This window comes from Pongo abelii, chromosome 8 (assembly GCF_028885655.2).
Source record: "Pongo abelii isolate AG06213 chromosome 8, NHGRI_mPonAbe1-v2.0_pri, whole genome shotgun sequence".
NCBI lineage: Eukaryota > Metazoa > Chordata > Mammalia > Primates > Hominidae > Pongo > Pongo abelii.
The window spans coordinates 30,942,698-30,964,114 of record NC_071993.2 but is presented as its reverse complement, the minus strand read 5'-3'; the positions used below and the strand labels follow the sequence as shown (position 1 = coordinate 30,964,114).

Sequence of the window (21,417 nt, the reverse complement as noted above, 5' to 3'; positions counted from 1 at the left end):
TGCAGTGGCGCGATCTCTTAAGTGCAGTGGTGTGATCTCGGCTCACTGCAACCTTCGCCTCCCGGGTTCAAGTGATTCTCGTGCCTCAGCCTCCCAAGTAGCTGGGATTACAGGCATGTCATCACGCCCAGCTAATTTTTTTGTATTTTTTAGTAGAGACAAGGTTTCGCCATGTTAGCCAGGCTGGTCTCGAACCCCTGACATCAGGAGATCCACCTGCCTCAGCCTCTCAAAGTGCTGGGATTACAGGCATGAGCCACCGCGCCCGGGCTCTGGTTCTATTTTCATGATGCTATTTACAAGAGTAGGTGGCGCGCTCCTTCTATGGAGCTTTTCATTTGGTAAACTGTGTGACTGTGGAAGTAAACCATGTCTGAAAGCTCAGGTATCTTCTTTCCGGCCTCAATTTCCTTTCTTCCTCTAAAAGCGAACTTCTTTCGCCTAGTTTGACCCTCGAGGCTTCCCATGTCTTTTGCCCCCCCACCCCCACCCCCCGACGCATGCGCGAAAACGCGCTGACCTTTCAGCTTTGCGCTAGTGCTGTTTTTTTTTTTTTAACAATGGCGGTTCCCGGCGTGGGGCTCTTGACCCGTTTGAACCTGTGTGCCCAGAGAAGAACTCGAGTCCAGCGGCCTATCGTCAGGCTTTTGAGTTGCCCAGGAACTGTGGCCAAAGACCTTAGGAGAGACGAGCAGCCTTCAGGGAGCGTGGAGACAGGTGATGGCGCCGGTTTGCCCTGTAGTTCCGTCCCACAGCGGGCGAGGAGTCTGGGATCACGGGGAAACACGTGGGCTGTGGAAATGGCTGTGGACCCTTTGGCAAGAGGGTGGGGCTGTGTCCTGTCCTCCTCTCCTCTGATCTCTGTAGGGGAACCCAGGATCGCCGCCGTTGCTGAGGCAGAAGTGAGATGTGTGATGTTTCTTTGGGGCGACTCCTGTGTACAGTAATGGAGTTGTTTAGACTTCCATGAAATTCAGGTCAGGAACCCAGTTTGCTAGCACTTTACAGTTTGACGAAATAGTGTTCCCAATGATAGTAATGCTACACACCTGAGCCAGTCGCTGCATCATGTACGTATATTTCTGATTTTGATACGTTAAGTTGTTGCTGGAGGCCGAGTTATATTGTAGCCTGATGAATCAAGGGGATTCTTGGTTCCTAGACATAGGGTTCAGCCTATGAAATGTACTGCCGTTTACTTTATTCTTTTTGGCCATTTTGAACCAAATCAATGTGGTAACAGATTTGAATTCACTGCAACAGGCTGTTGTCCAGCGTTCGTTCTACATTTATATGCTTCTTTGTGTATTGAGAAGCCAGTGTTATTGAACCTCTCTTGTGACTCAAGAGCTTGTGTATTCTATTTACAGTTCGTAAAACAGTCTTGCAAGAAATGTATCCCTGTGTCCATTTTACAGATGTAGAAAATGGCTCAAAGAGGTAAATAACTTAGGCAAGGTCACTAGCTCAGTTAATTTAGACTTTTAGTCAGATTATTAAACAAAATGTATTGATTTCTACGATTCCTTGGAGCTATTTTTTCCCTAAAATAAGCTGGTGTCTTTATCAGACTGTATAAAAGACTTACATTGGCAGGCAGTGAGAAATCTTTATGTATTTCATTCAAATATTGATTGGATTGTCTTTAGTGGAAGCTACTTCTGTTGAAAATTTCTAAGTAACGCCGAAAATTTGAGTAAGGATTCTGCCAAAAAAGCTATTGTAATTTAACATTTGTATGGGTGTTTAAATTTGAGAGTATGTTCATATGCTCTTTGATATATGAAACAACCCTGTAGCGTAGGTGTGGAAGGAAATACTGTTACTCCATTTTGTAGATGAGGGAACAGGGTGGTCCAAGGGTAGCTTGAGTAGTTCAAGCTAAACTCAGCTATTCGGTGGCAAAAATAAAAAAACCCACTGTTTTTTTTTTTTCTTCTCCGTGACGGAGTCTTGCTCTGTCACCCAGGCTGGAGTGCAATGGCACGATCTTGGCTCACGGCAACCTTGGTCTCCCAGGTTTAAGTGATTCTCCTGCCTCAGCCTCCCCAGTAGCTGGGATTACAGGCACGTGGCACTACGGCCTGGCTAATTTTTGTGTTATTAGTAGAGATGGGGTTTCACCATGTTGGCCAGGCTGATCTTGAACTCCAGACTCAGGCGATCTGCCTGCCTTGGCCTCCCAAAGTGCTGGGATTACAGGCGTGAGCCACCTCGCCCAGGCAGTAAAACCCACTTCTAATTCCAAGACTATACTCTTCATTTACTTTAGCTGTGCTGTTTTTCTTTTTTAAGGAAGTGTTTCATTTTGTGTCATTAGAATAATACGACTAAATATTCAGGGATTCTTGCAGGAAATAACAAAATCCTCATTTGGATGTCTTTACCATTTTAAAAAAGGACAGGTAAGTACACCTTATACTCACTTAGAAGCATGTGATTTTATAATTGGAAGGAACTTGAGAAATATCCAATTCAGTTTTTCATTCAGTGTGAGGCTTCATTACCAGTTTATAGCAATAAGGAACATTGTTGCATAAATCAGTCAATTCCATTTTTGGTCAGGCTCTAATTGTTGAAAAATATAGTGAGCTAAAATCTGTTAATTTCCCATTTCCACGTTGGTCTTAGTTTTGACATAGGTTTCGTGTTAGTAGTGGAAAGAGCTGTAGTAGAAAGACAATAAGAGTACGTGGTGTATTATTCGGGATTCTTTCTGATACAGGTAACAGAAACTAACTCAAAATAGCTTAAGTAGAAAAGGGAGACTATACCAATCTGTGTAACCAAACTCCAGAAAGAGACATATATCATACTTTAAGGTCAACTGGATTGACGTGGTCAGTGTGAGATATTTTCATTTTCCTTAGCTATTTTTTGGTGGCCTTATAATCTTGGGCTCTTCTACATGGGATGTTGTTGGTGGGGGTGATGGTCACCAGCAGCTCCACGTGCACATGCTTGCAGCTTCCGATTGATCACATGCCCACCCTTTGGATGAGGAGGAGGTGTCCAAAATAGCCTGATAATCCCTATCTCATGGGGTGGGGGATAAGTGTGACAGTTCCACCACAACCACATAGAGTGGTTTTTTACTAGCAGGGGTGTGCTGTTACCAGAACTGTTACCTGAACAGGTTTAGCGGTTGTTTGGATGCCAGCAGCCAAACCAACAACAGCTAAACTGCAGGAGGCTACCCAGCTTATTAGGTATTTGATGTTGGGCAGTTTTTTTCACCTGCAGTGATACCTACCCTGTCTATCTTAAAAGGTTATTGTGAGTTTCAGAAGAGTGTGTATGTGACAGTGCTTGGAAAACTATTAAGAGAAGGTGCTATATTATGTTTAAAGCCAGTGCTCAGCTCTCAGATTCTTATAGTTTTTTTTTTTTTTTTCCAGTCTGTAAATCCTCTCTTTATCTGTAGTAATTGTATATTAGAGTTTCTAGACTTTTTGTTATTCCTCTCTGGATGCTCTCTGGCTTATTAATATCTTTCATATCTATTACGTCCAGAGCAGAACATATACTCCATATGTGGCCTGATTAGTAAGTAGCAAAGAAGTGTTATTACCCCTTAAATTTGGATTTTTAAAAACATTTGTCTCAATAAGGCCTGAAGTTCTATATATGAATTCATTCTCTTCCTATCCTCAATCCAGAAGTTAAGACATTCCTATGATGCATCAGACTTTCAGGCCTCTTTTATAAAACTGTGCTAGGTTAATTTTTCCCCCATTATGTGCATGCATCTTTATTTTGTTTTTAATTCTAAATACAGGACAGTATTCTGTCATTTTTTTTTTTTTCTTTTGAGAAGGAGTCTCTCAGTCGCCCAGGCTGGAGTGCAGTGGCGCTATCTTGGCTCAGTGCAACCTCCGCCTTCAAGCGATTCTCCCGCCTCAGCCTCCTGAGTAGCTGGGATTACAGGCACGCGTTACCACACTTGGTTAATTTTTTGTATTTTTAGTAGAGATGGGATTTCACCATGTTGGCTAGGCTGGTTTCGAACTTCTGACCTCAAGCGATCCACCCTCCCTGGCCTCCCAAAGTGCTGGGATTACAGGCATGAGCCACTGCACCTGGCCTATTCAGTCATTTCTTAATGTTAGTTTGTGCTTACCATATTGTATTATCAAGACCATTGCACATTTCAATCTGTCATAAAATATTAGCACTTATTAGTTCTTCCTTTTAATTTGTTATAGATTTGATAAACCTTTGGTGAGGCAATAAATTACCTCAACTTTCTGTTCCCGCCTTCACAACTTTGTCATCGTGTCTACATCATTCTTAACCTACTGTTGTTTATGGCTTTAGATTCTACCTTTTTCATCTTCTCAAGCACATTGCTCCATTTTTTTAATCAAACTTCTCTATCTCATTCTCAAATGTAATCCCTGCTCTTTGCCAGCAGTCCACCTGCAGGGATATATTTGCATACATGTGCAAAGACATTGCATACAGATGACATTGCAGCATTGTTTGTAATAGTGAAAAAATGGTAAACCACCTAAATATTTATCAGTAGAGATTTGGCTAAACTATGATAAATACATATTTAAGAGTATATACTTTTTAAAAGAAATAAAGTAAATGTGTATCTTCTGATATGGGAAAATGTCCCCAATATATTAAATATCTTACAGCATGTTACAGAATATATAGTAAGATTTCAGTAAATTTCAGTTGTGTAAAAGAGAATATGTTTACATATACCTTGAAAATGTCTGAAAAGGTAAGAACCACAACTTAATGGTTGGCTGTTAGGGTAAGAGGACTGGGAGAGGACTTATGCTTCTACCTGAGAAAATTCTACACTGTTTGGGCCAGGCGCCATGGCTCACACTTGTAATCCCGGCACTTTGGGAGGCCGAGGCAGGAGGATCACCTGAGGTCAGGAGTTCAAGACCAGCCGGGCCAACATGGTGAAACCACTTCTCTACTAAAAATATAAAAATTAGCCTGGCGCAGTGGCAGGTCCTGTAATCCCAGCCACTCGGGAGGCTGAGCAGGAGAATTGCTTGAACCCCGGAGGTGGAGATTGCGGTGAGCCGAGATCACACCACTGCACTCCAGCCTGGGCAACAGAGTGAGACTCTGTCTGAAAAATAAAAAAGAAAATTCTATGCTGTTTGACTTTACTTTTGCAATATGCAGTTGGACACCAGTTTAGACTCAGTAAAAATCAGAGACAAGTGTGTTTAGGTGGCATTCACAACTGAAAAGATGGTAAGGTGGTCTAGGCAGAGCCTGTAGCATAAGAGAAGGAAATAAGGACCACTTGGAGGAAGGACAGTTGGTAGACTGAGATCTAATTGAAAAGAATAGCCTCTGCCCTCAATATGGAAGAAAGTATTCTTCCATATTGTTGAATAAATATAACACTATGAATTACATTCCTTCATAGTTGTTAAAGTAAGGTAATACAGAGGTGGAAGAGATTCTGCCATGGAGAGTCAGAAGTCTTCACAGACCTGAGCAAGATTTGGAGGGTGAATGGGAGTTTGCCAGACAGAAAATGAGAAGGTGGACATTCCAACCAGAAGGAAGAAGACATAGATAGTTCATAGCATGTGATAGTATTGTGTGTATACCGTACCATATGTGAAAAGTACAACAGAAAGAAATGGTATAAGTGACATGAAAGAGGAGAGATGGGACATGGTGCAAGCACTTTATACCCATGCTATGGAGTTGAGATGTGATCTTAAAGGCAGTGGGGAAGCCATTAAAGGATTTAAGCAGGCAAGCCAAAGAATAAGACTTAAAAAAAAAAGACCATTTTATAAAGAACACTTTGGCAGTTATGTGGAGGATAGCTTGAGAAAAACAAAACTAGGGTGAATGAGACTAGTTTAGGAGTCAGATTATTGTGATACAGGCCTGAAATAAGAGATTGATGTTAAAGAATTGTCATTGGGAATGGAGGCGAAGGCACATAGTTAAAAGCTGTATTTTCAGGCTTGGCATAGTGGCGTCATGCCTGTAATTTCAGCACTTTGGGAGTCCAAGGAGGGAGGATTGCTTGAGGTCAGGAGTTCAAGACCAGCCTGACCAACGTAGTGAAACCCCGTCTCTACTAAACATACAAAAATTAGCTGGGCGTGGTGGCGCACGCCTGTAATCCCAGCTACTGGGGAGGTTGAGGCTTGAGAATCGCTTGAACCTGGGAGGCAGAGATTGCAGTGAGGTAGGATTGTGCCACTGCACTCCAGCCTGGGTGACAGAGGGAGACCTTGTCTCTTAAAAAAAAAAAAAAAAAGAAAAAGAAAAAAGATAGTAAGATAGTGGGTTTGGAGTATTTCCTTGATCCATCAGTTTCATAGCCTTTTGGAAGAAAATGAGGCTAAAAGTTTCTGCTGATTTCTATACATCATTTACATTTTCTGTTCTGTTTAATTTCTTTGGAATTTTAAGTTTTTTTTCTTTTTTTTGAGACATTCTCCCTCTGTCACTCAGGTTGGAGTGCAATGGTGCCATCTCGGATCACTGCAACCTCCTGGGTTGAAGTGATTCTCCTGCCTCAGCCTCCCAAGTAACTGGGACTACAGACACATGCCACCACGCCTGGCTGATTTGGCCAGGCTGGTCTCAAACTCCTGGCCTCAGGTGATCCGCCCACCTCCGCCTCTCAAAGTGCTGGGATTACAGGTGTGAGCCACCGCGTCTGGCCTTGTTAAGGGTATTGATATCAGACTTGGTGGTTTATGATCTCTAGAGTCTACCATTCCAGACTTTTTAAAGAAACACCTTAAACTACTTAACTGGAAGTTAAAATCTTGGGGGAAAAAAATTAGTTGTTAACATTCAGGTTTGTGCTTTAATACTCTCTTAGAACTTGAATAATTTTTTTCTCTCTATACTTAGTTATTTGTTGACCTTCCCATTGTGGCTAGTGGGTTATTAATATTTAATTCTGGACTGTCACAATTCTTGTCTTGATTCCCTTGATTGTAAAACTCCTAGCCTCTTTCTTTCCTTAGTAAAATTATCAATGAGCTCTTCATGGGCAGCAACGAGGTTTTAAATTCTTTGATTTCCCTGATACAGAGCACATGATAGTTGGTAACTCATTGTTAATTGAGCCAGATCAAGACCCTTGAGAAAGAAAAATGCCTTAATAACTTACTTCAAAACACCGAATTTCCAAACTGATTGTCTCATTACACTCAGGCTTGTAATAATTTCTTTTAGGCTTTGGAATGTTACAATTTACACAATTTTGTATGTGCATATTTGTGCAAGTATTAAATAAGTGATTTTACTTTCTTGGTTTTTTTTTTTTTTTTTTTGTGGAACTCCGTTTTCAGCACTTTGCATCAAGCATAGTAAATAAAAACAGAGAAAGTGCGCAGTTTTAATAGTAGTCGTGGGAGAGTAGTCAAACGAACACTGAAAGTGCAGTAATTCCACCTCATCCATGTTTTCATTGGCCACAGTTTCAGTTCCTCACAGTCAACTGTGGTCTACAAATAGGTGAGCACAGTGCAATATGATATTTTGAGAGAGAGAGAGACCACATTCATATGACTTTCATTACAGTATATTGTTAGAATTGTTCTATTTCATTATTAGTTGTTGTTAATCTCTCTCTCTCTCTTTTTTGAGACAGAGTCTCACTCTGTTGCTCAGGCTGGAGTGCAGTGGTGTAATCTCAGCTCACTGCAACGTCTGCCGCCTGGTTTCAAGTGATTCTCCTGTTTCAGCCTCCCAAGTAGCTGGGACTGCAGGCACACGCCACCATGCCTGGCTAATTTTTGTATTTTTAGTACAGATGAGGTTTCACCATGGTCAGGCTGATCTCGAACTCCTGACCTCAGGTGATCCACCCACCTCAGCCTCCCAAAGTTCTGGTATTACAGGCATGAGCCACCAAGCCCGGCCCATTGTTGTTAATCTCTTACTATGCCTAATTTATAAATTAAGCCTTATCATAGCAATGTATGTGTAGGATAAAACATTATATATATAGGGCTTGGTAATATCTGAGGTTTTAGGCATTTACAGGCATCTTGGATCATAACCCCTGTGGGTAATGGGGAGACTACTGTAGTATAGTTTAACCCTTATAAAGGAAGAGAAAAAATAGATTAGGTGAAGTTGGTTTTAGTCATATATAAAGTCTTTAAACACCTTATCAAAATATTTTTAAAATTTTGTGTGTGTGCGTGTGGTGGAAATGTTTGTGTCTCGTTCATAGGCTTTGAAGACAAGATTCCCAAAAGGAGATTCTCTGAGATGCAAAATGAAAGACGAGAACAGGCACAGCGGACTGTTTTAATACATTGCCCAGAGAAAATCAGTGAAAACAAGTTCCTTAAATATTTATCCCAATTTGGACCTATTAATAATCATTTCTTCTATGAAAGCCTTGTAAGTATTTGAAAAACAATCTAACTTAACGTTTATGCTTTTCAAGGGTGGAGGTCTCCATTAGTTGTTTTTTGCTGTTGCTTTTTGCAATATGGTAGGTAGGTTCTCTTTGATATACTGCATCTTCCTTATCTAGATTTCTTTAATGAGTTTTGTTTTTGATATAGGACCAGAAATTCTTATAGCGGTATTTTAGGATTATAAGTCATTTATGACTGATTTCATTATTTGAATGCTTAATTTTATTTTTTAAGAGACGGGGTCCAACTATGTTGCCTATGCTGGAGTGCAGTGGCTGTTGGCAGGTATGATCACAGTGCACTACAGCCTCGACTCCTAGGCTCAGGTGATCCTTCTGCCTCTGGAGTAGCTGGGACTACAGTCCTGCAGCACCACACCCAGCTTGAATACTTTAGATAGTCCCTTTAACTTGCGGATGAAGGCCAGTGGGAGGGGATCTTTGTTTTGCCTTTGGATTTTTCTGCTTCAGCATTCTTTTCAGTCTTTTCAGCTTCTCTTAACTAACATTGTTTTAAGGTTCCGTTTCTTTTTTTTTTGACATGGAGTCTCACTCTGTTACCCAGGCTGGAGTGCAGTGGCATGATCTCAGGTCATTGCAACCTCCGTCTCCTGGGTTCAAGAGATTCTCCTGCCTCAGCCTCCCAAGTAGCTGGACTTACAGACACCCGCCACCATGCCTGTCTAGTTTTTGTATTTTTAGTAGAGGCAGGGTTTCACCATGTTGGCCAGGCTGGTCTTGAACTCTTGATCTCAGGTGATCTGCTCATCTCCACGTCCCAAAGTGCTGGGATTACAGGCGTGAGCCACTGCGCCCGGCCCAGTGTTCCTTTTCTTAATCTACTTAAATTGAATAAAATTAATGCTATGTTAGAATCATATCATTTGTAAATTTTAAAAACTTGATATTTTGTAGCATTATGACAATTGTTTTAATATATGAGCTAAACTAGTATGTTAGATATATTGTGAAATGTGTTCTGTTTTTTCTTGTTTTTGGTATAGGGTCTCTATGCTGTCGTAGAATTTTGCCAAAAGGAAAGCATAGGTTCACTGCAGAATGGGACTCATACTCCAAGGACGGCCATGGAGGCTGCAATTCCATTCAGATCACGTTTCTTCAATCTGAAGTTGAAAAACCAGACTTCTGAACGGTCACGCATACGGTCAAGTAATCAGTTGCCACGTTCAAACAAGCAGCTTTTTGAATTACTTTGTTATACAGAAAGTGTAAGTTTTTAGGTGTACTTCAACTTTTAGAACTATGTATTTTTTTATGAACAATAAAGATTCCTCTAAAATGTTCAAGCTACATTATTGTTTAATGGGTATAGGTCTTCAGTTTTACAAGGTGAAAAGAGTTATGGAGATGAATCGTGGTGGATGCATAATGAGATGAAGGAAAGTTTTTTTCTATTTCTAGCTTTCTAAGAATGTCATCATGCTCAACACATTGAGTAGATGTTGAGTTTTGACATTTGAGATTGTATTGATGACTGGCATATGATCTTGACATTGTATATGGTTTTTCTCCTAATGTCTTTTTCTTTCCCCTCCTAATGTCTTAATGTAGTGAATTGTAGATTCATTGTAGATTTCCTCATGTCAAGTCATTCTTGCATTCACAGAATAAACCCTACTTAGTCAAGGTGTATTTACAAAAATGCATTATTACATTTGTTGTGCTAATATTTTTATTACAATTTTAGTATCTCTATAAATAAATGGGATTGCTTTTAAAAAATTCAAACTACAGGATATGTTGAATGAAAAGTGATAGTAATCCTTGTCTACTCCTTCCCTGCCATGCCCCATTTGTACTTACAGGTAACCACATTCTTCTGAAGTTTTCGGCCTTTTGAACAATTTAGGTTTTCTTTCTCTTTCCAGCATAATGACATAAAATTTTACATGGTTTTCTGTCAATTTTAAAATGTCTTCTTTCTGATTCTATCTCTCTCTCTTTTCTTTTTTTTTTGAGATGGAGTCTCGCTCTTGCCCAGGCTGGAGTGCAGTGGCATGATCTTGGCTTACTGCAACCGCTCCCCGATTCAAGCCATTCTCATGCCTCAGCTGCCCAAGTAGCTGGGACTATAGGTGTGCACCATCATGGCCAGCTAACTTTCATATTTTTAGTAGTGACGGAGTTTCGCCACTTTGGCCAGGCTGGTCTCGAACTCCTGACCTCAGGTGATGTGCCCACTAGGGCCTTCCAAAGTGCTGGGATTATAGGTGTGAGCCACCACGCCCGGCCCAAGATTCTGTCTCTTCTGTGTTCAAATATTGTTTGTATTTGTCTTGCTGGTTTGTTTGTTTGTTTTTGTTTTTTTTTTTGAGACGGACTCTTGCTCTGTCGCCCAGGCTGGAGTGCAGTGGCGTGATCTCAGCTTACTTCAAGCTCCACCTCCTGGGTTCACGCCATTCTCTTGCCTCAGCCTCCCAAGTAGCTGGGACTACAGGCGCCCACCACCATGCCCGGCTAATTTTTTGTGTTTTTATTAGAGACGGGGTTTCACTGAGTTAGCCAGGATGGTCTCGATCTCCTGACCTTGTGATCCGCCCGCCTCGGCCTCCCAAAGTGCTGGGATTATAGGCGTGAGCCACCGCACGTGGCCTGTCTTGGTGTTTCTTACTCAGACTTGCCAGACCTTGCTAGTCTTTCCAAAGAATCAACTCATGGCTTTATTTATCAAAATACTATTTTCAAGGTTTAATTTTCTAATAAGAAAATTTTTGCTTCTAATCTATTTCCTTTACTTTTATTATTATTATTATTATTTTGAGACAGAGTTTCGCTCTTGTTCCGCAGGCTGGAGTGCAATGGCCTGATCGTGGCTCGCTGCAACCTCCGCCTCCCAGGTTCAAGCAATTCCCCTGCCTCAGCCTCCCAAGTAGCAGGGATTACAGGCATGTGCCACCACACCTGGCTAATTTTTTGTATTTTTAGTAGATTCGGGGTTTCACCATGTTGGCCAGGCTGGCCTCTAACTCCTGATCTCATGTGATCTGCCTGCCTTGGCCTCCCAAAGTGCTGGGATTACAGGCATGAGCCACCAAGCCCGGCCTCTTTTATTATTTTTGAGTTGAATGCTTAGTTCAGTTATGTTGTGTTGTGTTGTGTTGTGTTGTGATGTGATGTGATGTGATGTGATGTGATGTGATGTGATGTGATGTGATGATGTGATGTGATGTGATGTGATGTGATGTGATGTGATGTGATGATGTGATGTGATGTGATGTGATGTGATTTTTTGAGATGGAGTCTTGCTCTGTTGCCCAGGCTGGAGTGCAGTGGTGCAATCTCAGCTCACTGTAGCTGCAAACTCCTGGACTCAAGTGACCCACCTCAGCCTCCTGAGTAGCTGGGACTACAGATGCATTCCACCATGCCCAGTTAGTTTTTGTATTTTTTTTTTTTTGGTAGAATCAGGGTTTCATCACGTTGCCCAGGCTGGTCTCACTCCTGAGCTCAAGCGATCCTCCCGCCTTGGCCTCCCAATAGTTTACAGGTGTGAGCCACTGTGCCCAGCCAGTTGATATTTTCAATGTTGGTTTCAAATAAGAGCATTTGAAGTTATGATTTTTTTTCACTTCAGATACTCCAGTACACAATTTCAGTATGTGATCATTTTAATGCCAGTCTTCTAGTGGATAGACAGGATTGTTATTCTGAGAAACTGAGAGGTCTTGGGCCTTCATTACTTGAGTATTTCTAGTTTTTCTTGCCCTTTAACAATTGGTCTTTCATCCCTTTGAGTTTAAAATGTCTAACGTGGTTGTTTTAACCTCTTCTGGAGTACTTTACTACTTTCATTTTCTTAAAACAATACTTTATACTCATTGCTTACAAAGTTTTAATTCTAGCCAACTTTCATTTTGCTAGTGGCATGCCTCAGAGCTTTTTAAAAATTTTAAAATATTATATAATTTATTTCTTTAGTGAAATAGAGACGAGGTCCTGCTGTGTTGTTGCTCAGACTGGTCTCAAACTCCTGGCCTCATGTGATCTGCCTTGGCCTCCCAAAGTATTGGGATTACAGGCATGAGCCACCATGCCTGGCCTCCTCAGTGGTTTTTAAAGAATATTTTTTTTTTGAGACGGAGTCTTGTTCTTGTTGCTCAGGCTGGAGTGCAATGGTGCGATCTTGGCTCACCACAACCTCTGCCTCCTGGGTTCAAGCGATTCTCCTGCCTCAGCCTCCTGAGTAGCTGGGATTACAGGCATGCGTCACCACGCCCGGCTTATTTTGTATTTTTAGTAGAGATTGGGTTTCTCCATGTTGGTCAGGCTGGTCGTGAAATTCCGGCCTCAGGTGATCCACCTGCCTCGGCCTCCCAAAGTGCTGGGATTACAGGCGTGAGCCACCGCGCCAGGCTTTGCATATTTCTAAGGTAGGTCTCCAAAGCCACCAAATCTTTGAAAGTAAAATGGTAATTCTTTTATATGACCTGTACTTTTTCTCTATTTTGTTGGTTTTGTTTCGGCTAGCTAGATAGACGATCAGCTGAACACTCTCTTGAAGGAGTTCCAGCTAACAGAGGAGAACACTAAGCTCCGATATCTCACCTGTTCTCTTATTGAAGACATAGCCGCTGCATATTTTCCGGACTGCATAATCAGACCCTTTGGCTCCTCGGTCAACACTTTTGGGAAGTTAGGATGTGATTTGGACATGTTTTTGGATCTAGATGAAACCAGAAACCTCGGCGCTCACAAGGTAAGTCTATTTCTTTTGACCACTATAATCATTTAAAGTTAAGAAAGTATAAAAAGAAAAATCTTTGAACTTAATAAAATAAAACTGTTGATTTCTAAACTTATTAAACATTGTGGTTAAAGCATAAGGTATATTTGTTATTGATTCTCTGGTGAAGTCTTTCTTTGTATTATTCTACTGCTGATCATTTTTGTGAATATTCTGTACATATGCAATCAAATAGTTAATTGTTTTCGAGCGTTCAGAAATTTTTCAGTTAAGTGAAAGTTGCCTATTGTGTTATTCGAATTATGTATCAACTGATTTTTTGTTTTTAACCTTGTGATCTAGTTACTGAGATGTTTTTACATCTCATGATTCTTGGTTTTGTTAATTTCTCTTTAAAAAATTCTCTTTAAAATTCTTTAGATTTTTGTTTTATCCAAAGGCTATATTAGCTACATATAGGTATATGATCATTGTATTTCCTTATTAGATTGTTTTATTATTATATCCCTCATACATGCTTTATTCATCTCTATAAAAACGTTTTTCTTAAGTTCTATTTTATTTGTTAATATGGCCGCTTGATAGTTGTCTTACATGTCTTCTGTTTCTTTATTTTCAGCCTTTATATATGTTATTTTAGTTTGGGTGTATCTCTTATAAATAGCAGTATGCTTTTACTCCAGTCTATCAGTCTTTGAGTTCAATATGTTTATTGTTACTGCTGATAATTCTTGGACTAATTTCTCCTGTTTTTTTTATTTCTTATTTTCTGTGCTTTTGCTTTTCACTTTCTTTTTTTTTTTTTTTTTTTTTTTTTTTTGAGGCTGAGTCTCGCTCTGTCGCCCGGGCTGGAGTACAATGGTGCAATCTCGGCTCACTGCAACCTCCGCCTCCCGGGTTCAAGTGATTTCTCCTGCCTCAGCCTCCTGAGTAGCTGGGATTACAGGAGCCTGCTACCATGCCCAGCTGATTTTTGTGTTTTAGTAGAGACGGGGTTTTACCTCCTTGGTCAGGCTGGTTTCGAACTCCTGACCTCAGGTGATCCACACCCCTCGGCCTCCTAAAGTGCTGGGATTACAGGCATGGGCCACTGCCCGGCAGCTTTTCACTTTCTTTCTTCCTTTTATTGGATTACTCCTACTTTATTCCTGTACTTCCTCCTTACCCTTTTTTTCTCTTTCAAGTTTGGATATTATTTCTTCCATTTATGTTCTCTTTAACATGATGTCTAACAGTAAAATTAACCAGTGTCTCTTCCATCCTCCCAAACAATATAAATGATGTCTTAATTTAATTACAGTGTTGAAAAGGCTATTTATTTTTATTTTTTTTTTTTGTTGGAGACAGAGTCTCTTGCTCTGTTGCCCAGTCTGGAGTACAGTGACGTGATCTCGGCTCACTGCAACTTCTGCCTCCCGAGTTCAAACAATTCTCCTGTCTCAGCCTCCCAAGTAGCTGGGACTGCAGGCAGGGGCCACCATGCCCGGCTAATTTTTTTGTTTTAGTAGAGACAGGGTTTCACGTATTGGTCAGGCTGGTCTTGAACTCCTGACCTCAGGTGATCCACCCACCTCAGCCTCCCAAAAGTGCTGGGATTACAGGCATGCGTCACCATACCCGGCCAAGGCTATGTGTTTTTATAAAATGTTTAGTTTCTATGGCTGTATCTTTCCTTACATCTTTCAGACTAGTAATGAACATCAGTCTTTATGTGGATGTCCAGTTGATACTTCAAACAATATTTTGAGACAACTTATATTCATCTTCCTACAAATGTTCTTTCTAAGTTCTTACAAAAGTTCTATATGTTTCACTTGTTAATTAGTGGCATTTTAGCTTTGCTAACCATCTTTTAATTCTGCTTCTAAGTTGTTATCTTTTGTATTCATAGTTTCACAGTCCCTTATAAACTCTCACTTAGATTATTGTAACTACATTCTGTTTCCACTTCTTATTCCTTGTGTCATGCATTGGTATTTTAACCTTCAGTCTTTGTTGGAGTTAACCTTCACTCACAGTTTGAATTTTCCCGCAACCTTAGAATGCTTCTTTTCTTTAGCATAGTATTGAAATCCTCTGTCTCTTAATTAATTTTAGTCATCATTTCCCATTATATATTGTTACATACCCAGTTTTCCAACTATATTGTTTTTATTTTTCTTTTTTTAAGACGGAGCCTCGCTCTGTCACCTAGGCTGGAGTGCAGTGGCATGATCTTGGCCTGCTGCAGCCTCAGCCTCCTGGGTTCAAGTGATTCTCCTGCCTCAGCCTCCTGTGTAGCTGGGACTTCAGTCACGCCCCACCACGCCCGGCTAATTTTTGTGTTTTTGATAGAGATGGGGTTTCGCCATTTTGGCCAGGCTGGTCTGGAACTCCTGACCTCAGGTGATCCACACACCTTGGCCTCCCAGAGTGCTGGGATTACAGGCTTGAGCCCCCATGCCCAGCCCCAACCACATTGTTTAATTACCATTTCCAGTAATAGAAGACACTTGTAAATATCATAATGATCAAACAGTTGTTCTGTGCCTTCACTCAGGAGTGCACTTTCCCTCCATTCCTCGACTCATTCCTAACGCAGCTTTCAAGGTCTGGTTCTAATTCTACCTTCTTGAAACCACTCTTGATTTTTTTCTCCACTCTAGCCAAAATTAATCACTCCTTTTTTGTAGTATCTTGCTGGTATTTCTATCTGTCTCCAAATTTCTTCCGTCATGTTTAGTGAGTAGCTGATGTGTGTATCTCCTACTATATAATAAACTTGGGCAGATAGGAATCATGTCTGTTCATATACTTATTCCACAGTACTGTGTACTTAATTTGCTCTCCATATGCTTATTGAATTGAAGCTAGCCAGGCATAGGAAACAGATAAAAATTAAATGGGTCAGTTTTATTATAATTATTATTATTATTATTACTATTTTGAGATGAGGTCTCACTTTTTCACCCAGGCTAGAGTGCAATGGTACGATCTCAGCTCACTGTAACCTCTGCCTCCTGGGCTCAAGCAATTCTCCTGCCTCACCCGAGTAATTGAGACTTCAGGCTTACACCGCTGCTTCTGGCTAATTTTTTTAGAGATAGTGTTTCACCATGTTGCCCAGGGTGGTCTCGAACTCCTGAGTTCAGGTGATCCACCCACCTCAGCCTCCCCGAGTGCTGGGATTACAGGCGTAAGCCACCGCATCTGGCCTGGATCAGTTTTATTAAGACTAACATGTACTTGAAAATGTATTAAGTTCCTGGCAATGGCACTTAAATTACATTAGGCTGTCTTCAATAAAGGATTGTAACTGAATAATCAAGGAGCATAACAGTGTGTTGTAATGGTTTAAAAAGCCTGGGCTCTGGCACCAAGCTGCAGAATTTTAATTCTACTTACTAGTAATGTGATCCCAGGCAAGTTATTTACCTTCTCTCTGCCTCAATTGTCCTGACTATAAAATTGGAATGGTGTTATAGCACATATCTCATACAATGTTTGAGAGGATTTATTGAGTTAATATGTGTGAAACATTTAGAACAGTGCTTATGGCACATAGTAAGTGTTCAAATGTTGGCCACCATCAACAGCAATATAATTTTACTGTTATGTAAGTGGGAGGCAAAATTTTTTTCTTTGGTGGAAACAGGGAGGAGTTAGAAACTTTCTTCTTCTTTTTTTGAAATTTATTTTTAATTAATTAATTTTTTTTTTTTTTTTTGAGACAGAGTCTCGCTCTGTCTCCCAGGCTGGAGTGCAGTGGTGGCATCTCGGCTCACTGCGAGCTCTGCCTCCCGGGTTCACACCATTCTCCTGCCTCAGCCTCCCGAGTAGCTGGGATTACAGGCACCCGCCACCACGCCCGGCTAATTTTTTGTATTTTTAGTAGAGATGGGGTTTCACCGTGTTAGCCAAGATGGTCTCGATCTCCTGACCTCGTGATCTGCCTGCCTCTGCCTCCCAAAGTGCTGGGATTACAGGCATGAGCCACTGCGCCCGGCCATTTTTAATTTTTGTTTTTTTGTTGACATGTTGTTTCACCACGGTACCCAGGATAGTCTTGAACACCTGGGCTAACAATCCTCCTGCCTCAGCCTCCCAAAGTGCTGAGATTATAGGTGTGAGCCACTGCACCTGGCCTAGAAACTTCTAGTTGAGTCTTACTCTTAGATTTCTGAGGTATAGAGATATTTAGAAAAAGATGTTTTAAAGACAGTGCTCCAGTCTTACTAAACAATTTGGCATTTTGGGCCCGGCACAGTGGCCAAAGCCTGTAATCCTAGCACTTTGGGAGGCCAAGGCAGGTGGATCACTTGAGGTCAGGAGTTCGAGACCAGCCTGGCCAATGTGGTGAAACCCCGTCTCTACTAAAAATACAAAAATTAGCTGGGTGTGGTGGTGGGAGCCTGTAATCCCAGCTACTCGGAAGGCTGAGACAGGAGAATTGCTTGAATCCGGTGGGGCAGAGGTTACAGTGAGCCGAGATCACGCCACCTCACTCCAGCCTGGGCGAAATAGCAAGACTCTGTCATACATACACAGAAATAACCAGAACTTGGCATTTTGTATGTCAGTTTAAATTAGGAAAGTGTTGTTATAAACATACATGTGCTTATTTAAGGTTTTTTTGGAAATATGTTTTTGTTCAAGATTATAATAGCTTTGCTAGTAAAAATATTAAAAATAAAATACAATAAAAAATATAAGCACTCTGACATTCATCAGATTCATAAAACCTTCTTTGACTACTTTCTGCATTCATGAGCTCTTCTCTTACCTTTTGGTTCTTTGATATCTTTTCGCACTACACCTTGCTTTATAATTCTTTGTGTGTGTGTTTTATTCCTCAGCTCAATCTGAGAGGAGTTAGGAAGAGTGTGTTAGACTTTTTTGCGTGTCCTATGGCACTGTGTATGATATCCTATGCATGATAGGGACTAAAATTATTTGCTAATGAATAAATAAAAGTTACTTACGGCTAGGCGTGGTGGCTCACGCCTGTAATCCCAGCACTTTGGGAGGCCAAGGTGGGTGGATCACCTGAGGTCAGGAGTTCAAGGCCAGCCTGGCCAACATGGTGAAACCCCGTCTCTACGAAGATACAAAAATTAGCCGGGCATGATGGCGGGTGCCTGTAATCCCAGCTGTTCAGGAGGCTGAGGCAGGAGAATCGCTTGAACCCAGGAGGCGGAGGTTGTAGTGAGCCGAGATTGCGCCACTACACTCCAGCCTGGGCGACAGAGCAGGACTAAAAAAGAAGGAAAGTTATTTACTAACTGAAATAGTAGATTTTAATATTCATAAATTTTTTAGTGTGTGTAAAAGTTGGTTACATGTGAAATATGTCACCTGACTTATCACAAAGATCATGTTAGCACAAAATCCTAAACTAAAATCTGCCTTTGGTCTTTCCTTCAGTTTTGCTTTTTCTTACAGGGTTGTGTATCTTAGAGGACTTAGGTAATAAAAGTAAGAATTAGTGGCTAAGTCTTGAGTACTGCTTTCTGTTATCTGAATGATTGCTGTGGATAGTGTGCTTAACTTCTGTTTTTTCTTTATTAGATGATTTGCTAATAAATAGATAGTGCTATAGGAATAGCACACATTAATAGGAAGTATTTATGGATCTAACTATCTCTGAAGAGTTTTTTAGTTTTTATTTATTTAATAGAGGACAGTCATTTTTGAGAATATCTTTCCTTTGCTCATAATAAGTATAATTTTCATCTAAATTTTCCCTAAAAGCAGTGTTTTATTTCTGTACTGAGTCCATTGTGATTCTTCATGGCTTGCATTTTTGGTCAGTCAGGTTAGGCTAGGTGATGCTTTGGTAACAAACAACCCCCATATCTCAAAGATCTCAGTGGCTTAACGCATCACCTGTTTATCTGTTGCTGAGGTTATGTGTCACAGCAGGTCAGCAGGGGCACTCTAAACATTGTAGTAGCTCAAGCACCCAGGCTGACCGGTGTTTCATCTCCACTTGCGCTACCGTCACTGAATAGTGGAAAGGCAAAGTGAAGAATTGAGCATCGGCTCTTGAAGTTTCTGCCTGGAAGTGACACTTAAAACCTCTGCTCACATTTCACTGGCCAAAGCAAATCACATGAGTTTGCTTAACCTTAGAGGGGCAAGAACATGAGATCTTCCAAATGCCAGAAAGGTGATACAGAACATTTGGTGAGCAGCTTCAATAACTACCACACTCCTGCTCATGGTTCACAGTTCACCAGTTTCCTGCACCCAGTTGCATTAATCAGAGCTATTTTTTATTGTCATTTTCACTTCTGTTACCTCAAGGATTTTATTCTCTCATTTATAGTACTTAATTTAAAAAATCTCTATCACCTTTCTTCTGGGTGATTCTAATCCTTCTGTTGCTTCTGAGATTGAGTCCACCATGACTCCTCCCTGATGTACTCTAATACTGCTTTCTCACTTGACCTCTTTTTGCCATCCTGAGATAGACCCCCAATCTGTCTGCTTTTGTTTGGATTCCTATTCCTAACATAAATTGTGTGTGTTTGTATTTTAAAAGAGAATGGACAGAGAAATAGGTTATGAAGGTAAATTATAACAAAATGGCTAAGGAAGAATCTTGAAATTTTAATTTTTTAAAGTAAATTTAATTTTAGTCCTTTTAATATAAAAATATCTAAATGACAGATCAGTAGAGAAAATGCCACATGTTTATTTGTAGGGATTGTATACAGTGATTTATTTAATCTATTTTTTTCTGATTATAAAATGATAGATATACAAATACATAACGTAAGTATCTCTGGTGGTCCCACTGCCTCCAGAGATAACCCGGTGAATAATTTAATATATTCTGGATTTTTTTTCCTGTGCGTATAGAAATGCTTTTTTTTTAAAAAGAAAAAACCCAGAACATAATCTTTACAGATAATAGCTTTAATTATAACTCATTTTTTTCCCCGTTAGTAGTGTCTTGGCAGTTCAATCTACTGTATTGCCGTCAGTGGCTGCAAAATACTCCATTGAATGGATGTACCATAATTTATTTAACCAGTCCTCTTTTTGTTGGATAATGAGAGTGGTATCTTTTTTTTTTTCCTCTTTCAGTGAAAGTGCCAAATCCTAGGCACTGGACCACTAGGGAACTTTTCCCCTCTTTATTGCCAGCTATATATTAGTTAATATTCTTTGATTATACATAAGAGAAATAACACGAACTAGCTTAAACAATTAAAGAAGTAGAGGAGGCATCATAGAACCCAGGGCCAGGAATATGGATGAGTCTTAGGAAAGGACTAGAAGTAAGAAGTGTAAACCATCAAGAACCCAGGAAGTAGCTGGGCCCAGTGCTTCATGCCTGTAATGACAGCACTTTGGGAGGCTGCAGCGGGAGGATCACTTGAGCTCAGGAGTTCGAGACCAGCCTGGGCAACATAGGCTTGGGGAGACCGCATCTCTAATAAAAATAAAAAAATTAGCGAGGTGTGGTGGTATGTACCTGTAGTTCCAGCTACTCTGAAGGTCAAGGCTGGAGGATTGCTTGAGTCTAGGAGGTTGAGGCTGCAGTGAGCTATGGTTGCACCACTGCACTCCAGCCTGGGTGGCAGAGTGATACCTTCTTTTTTTTTTTTTTTTTTTTTTTGGATTCTCACTCTGTCACCCAGGCTGGAGTGCAGGGGCACAATCTCTGCTCACTGCAACCTTGGCCTCCTGGGTTCAAGCTATTCTCCTGCTTCAGCCTCCTGAGTAGCTGGGATTACAGGCTTGCACCACCATACCTGGCTAATTTTTTTTGTATTTTTAGTAGAGATGGGGTTTCACCATGTTGGCCAGGCTGGTCTCAAACTCCTGACCTCAAGTGATCCGCCTGCCTCGGCCTCCCAAAGAGTTGGGATTACAGCCACCACAGGCAGCCTGTGATACCCTGTTTCAAAAACAACAACAAAACAACCTAGGACGTGTTCTGTTTCTGTCTACATGTTTTTCCTTCATTTATTGCGCTCTCTCTCTGTCCTTAACTCCTTCCTCCCTACCCCCACTGATTTCTTTTATTTTTCATGCTTATATAAATATGGCTGCCCCAAAGCTTCTGAGTTAGATATTTTAGCCACATAGTTGCCTCTGAACCTTACTTAGTTCCTGTTCCCAGTAACCAGTTCCCAGTAGAGATCTCCAAATAAATGTGGGGTACACTCCTACAGTGCTTAGATCAGCTGTCTTTGCCCAGTCCATTCAGCTGAAAGGAAGGGGGTAGATGTCCATGATAAACATTGTTGGAGCCTTCATCCTTTTAGGAGGAATGAATTCTAGAAGAGGGAATAGTTGTTGATAGGGAACCTTATTAAACTAGATACAG

At 40.8% G+C, this 21,417-nt stretch overlaps 1 protein-coding gene across 2 annotated transcripts in view; it reads left to right on the top strand.

Annotated features, from left to right (window-relative positions):
• The first annotated feature begins 326 nt into the window (after positions 1-326).
• The window catches only part of MTPAP (mitochondrial poly(A) polymerase), a 37,102-nt gene continuing 16,011 nt past the window's right edge, over positions 327-21,417 (top strand). Inside the window, exons 1-4 of one of the 2 annotated variants that reach the window (XM_024254138.3) lie at positions 327-717; positions 8,201-8,373; positions 9,397-9,621; positions 12,885-13,109. In XM_024254138.3, coding sequence (XP_024109906.3) covers positions 501-717; positions 8,201-8,373; positions 9,397-9,621; positions 12,885-13,109 — 840 coding nt within the window. In that variant the 5' untranslated portion in view covers positions 327-500. Of the gene's footprint in view, positions 718-743; positions 978-8,200; positions 8,374-9,396; positions 9,622-12,884; positions 13,110-21,417 lie in introns of those variants that run through there. The other variant, XM_054522132.2, reaches the window with a different exon arrangement.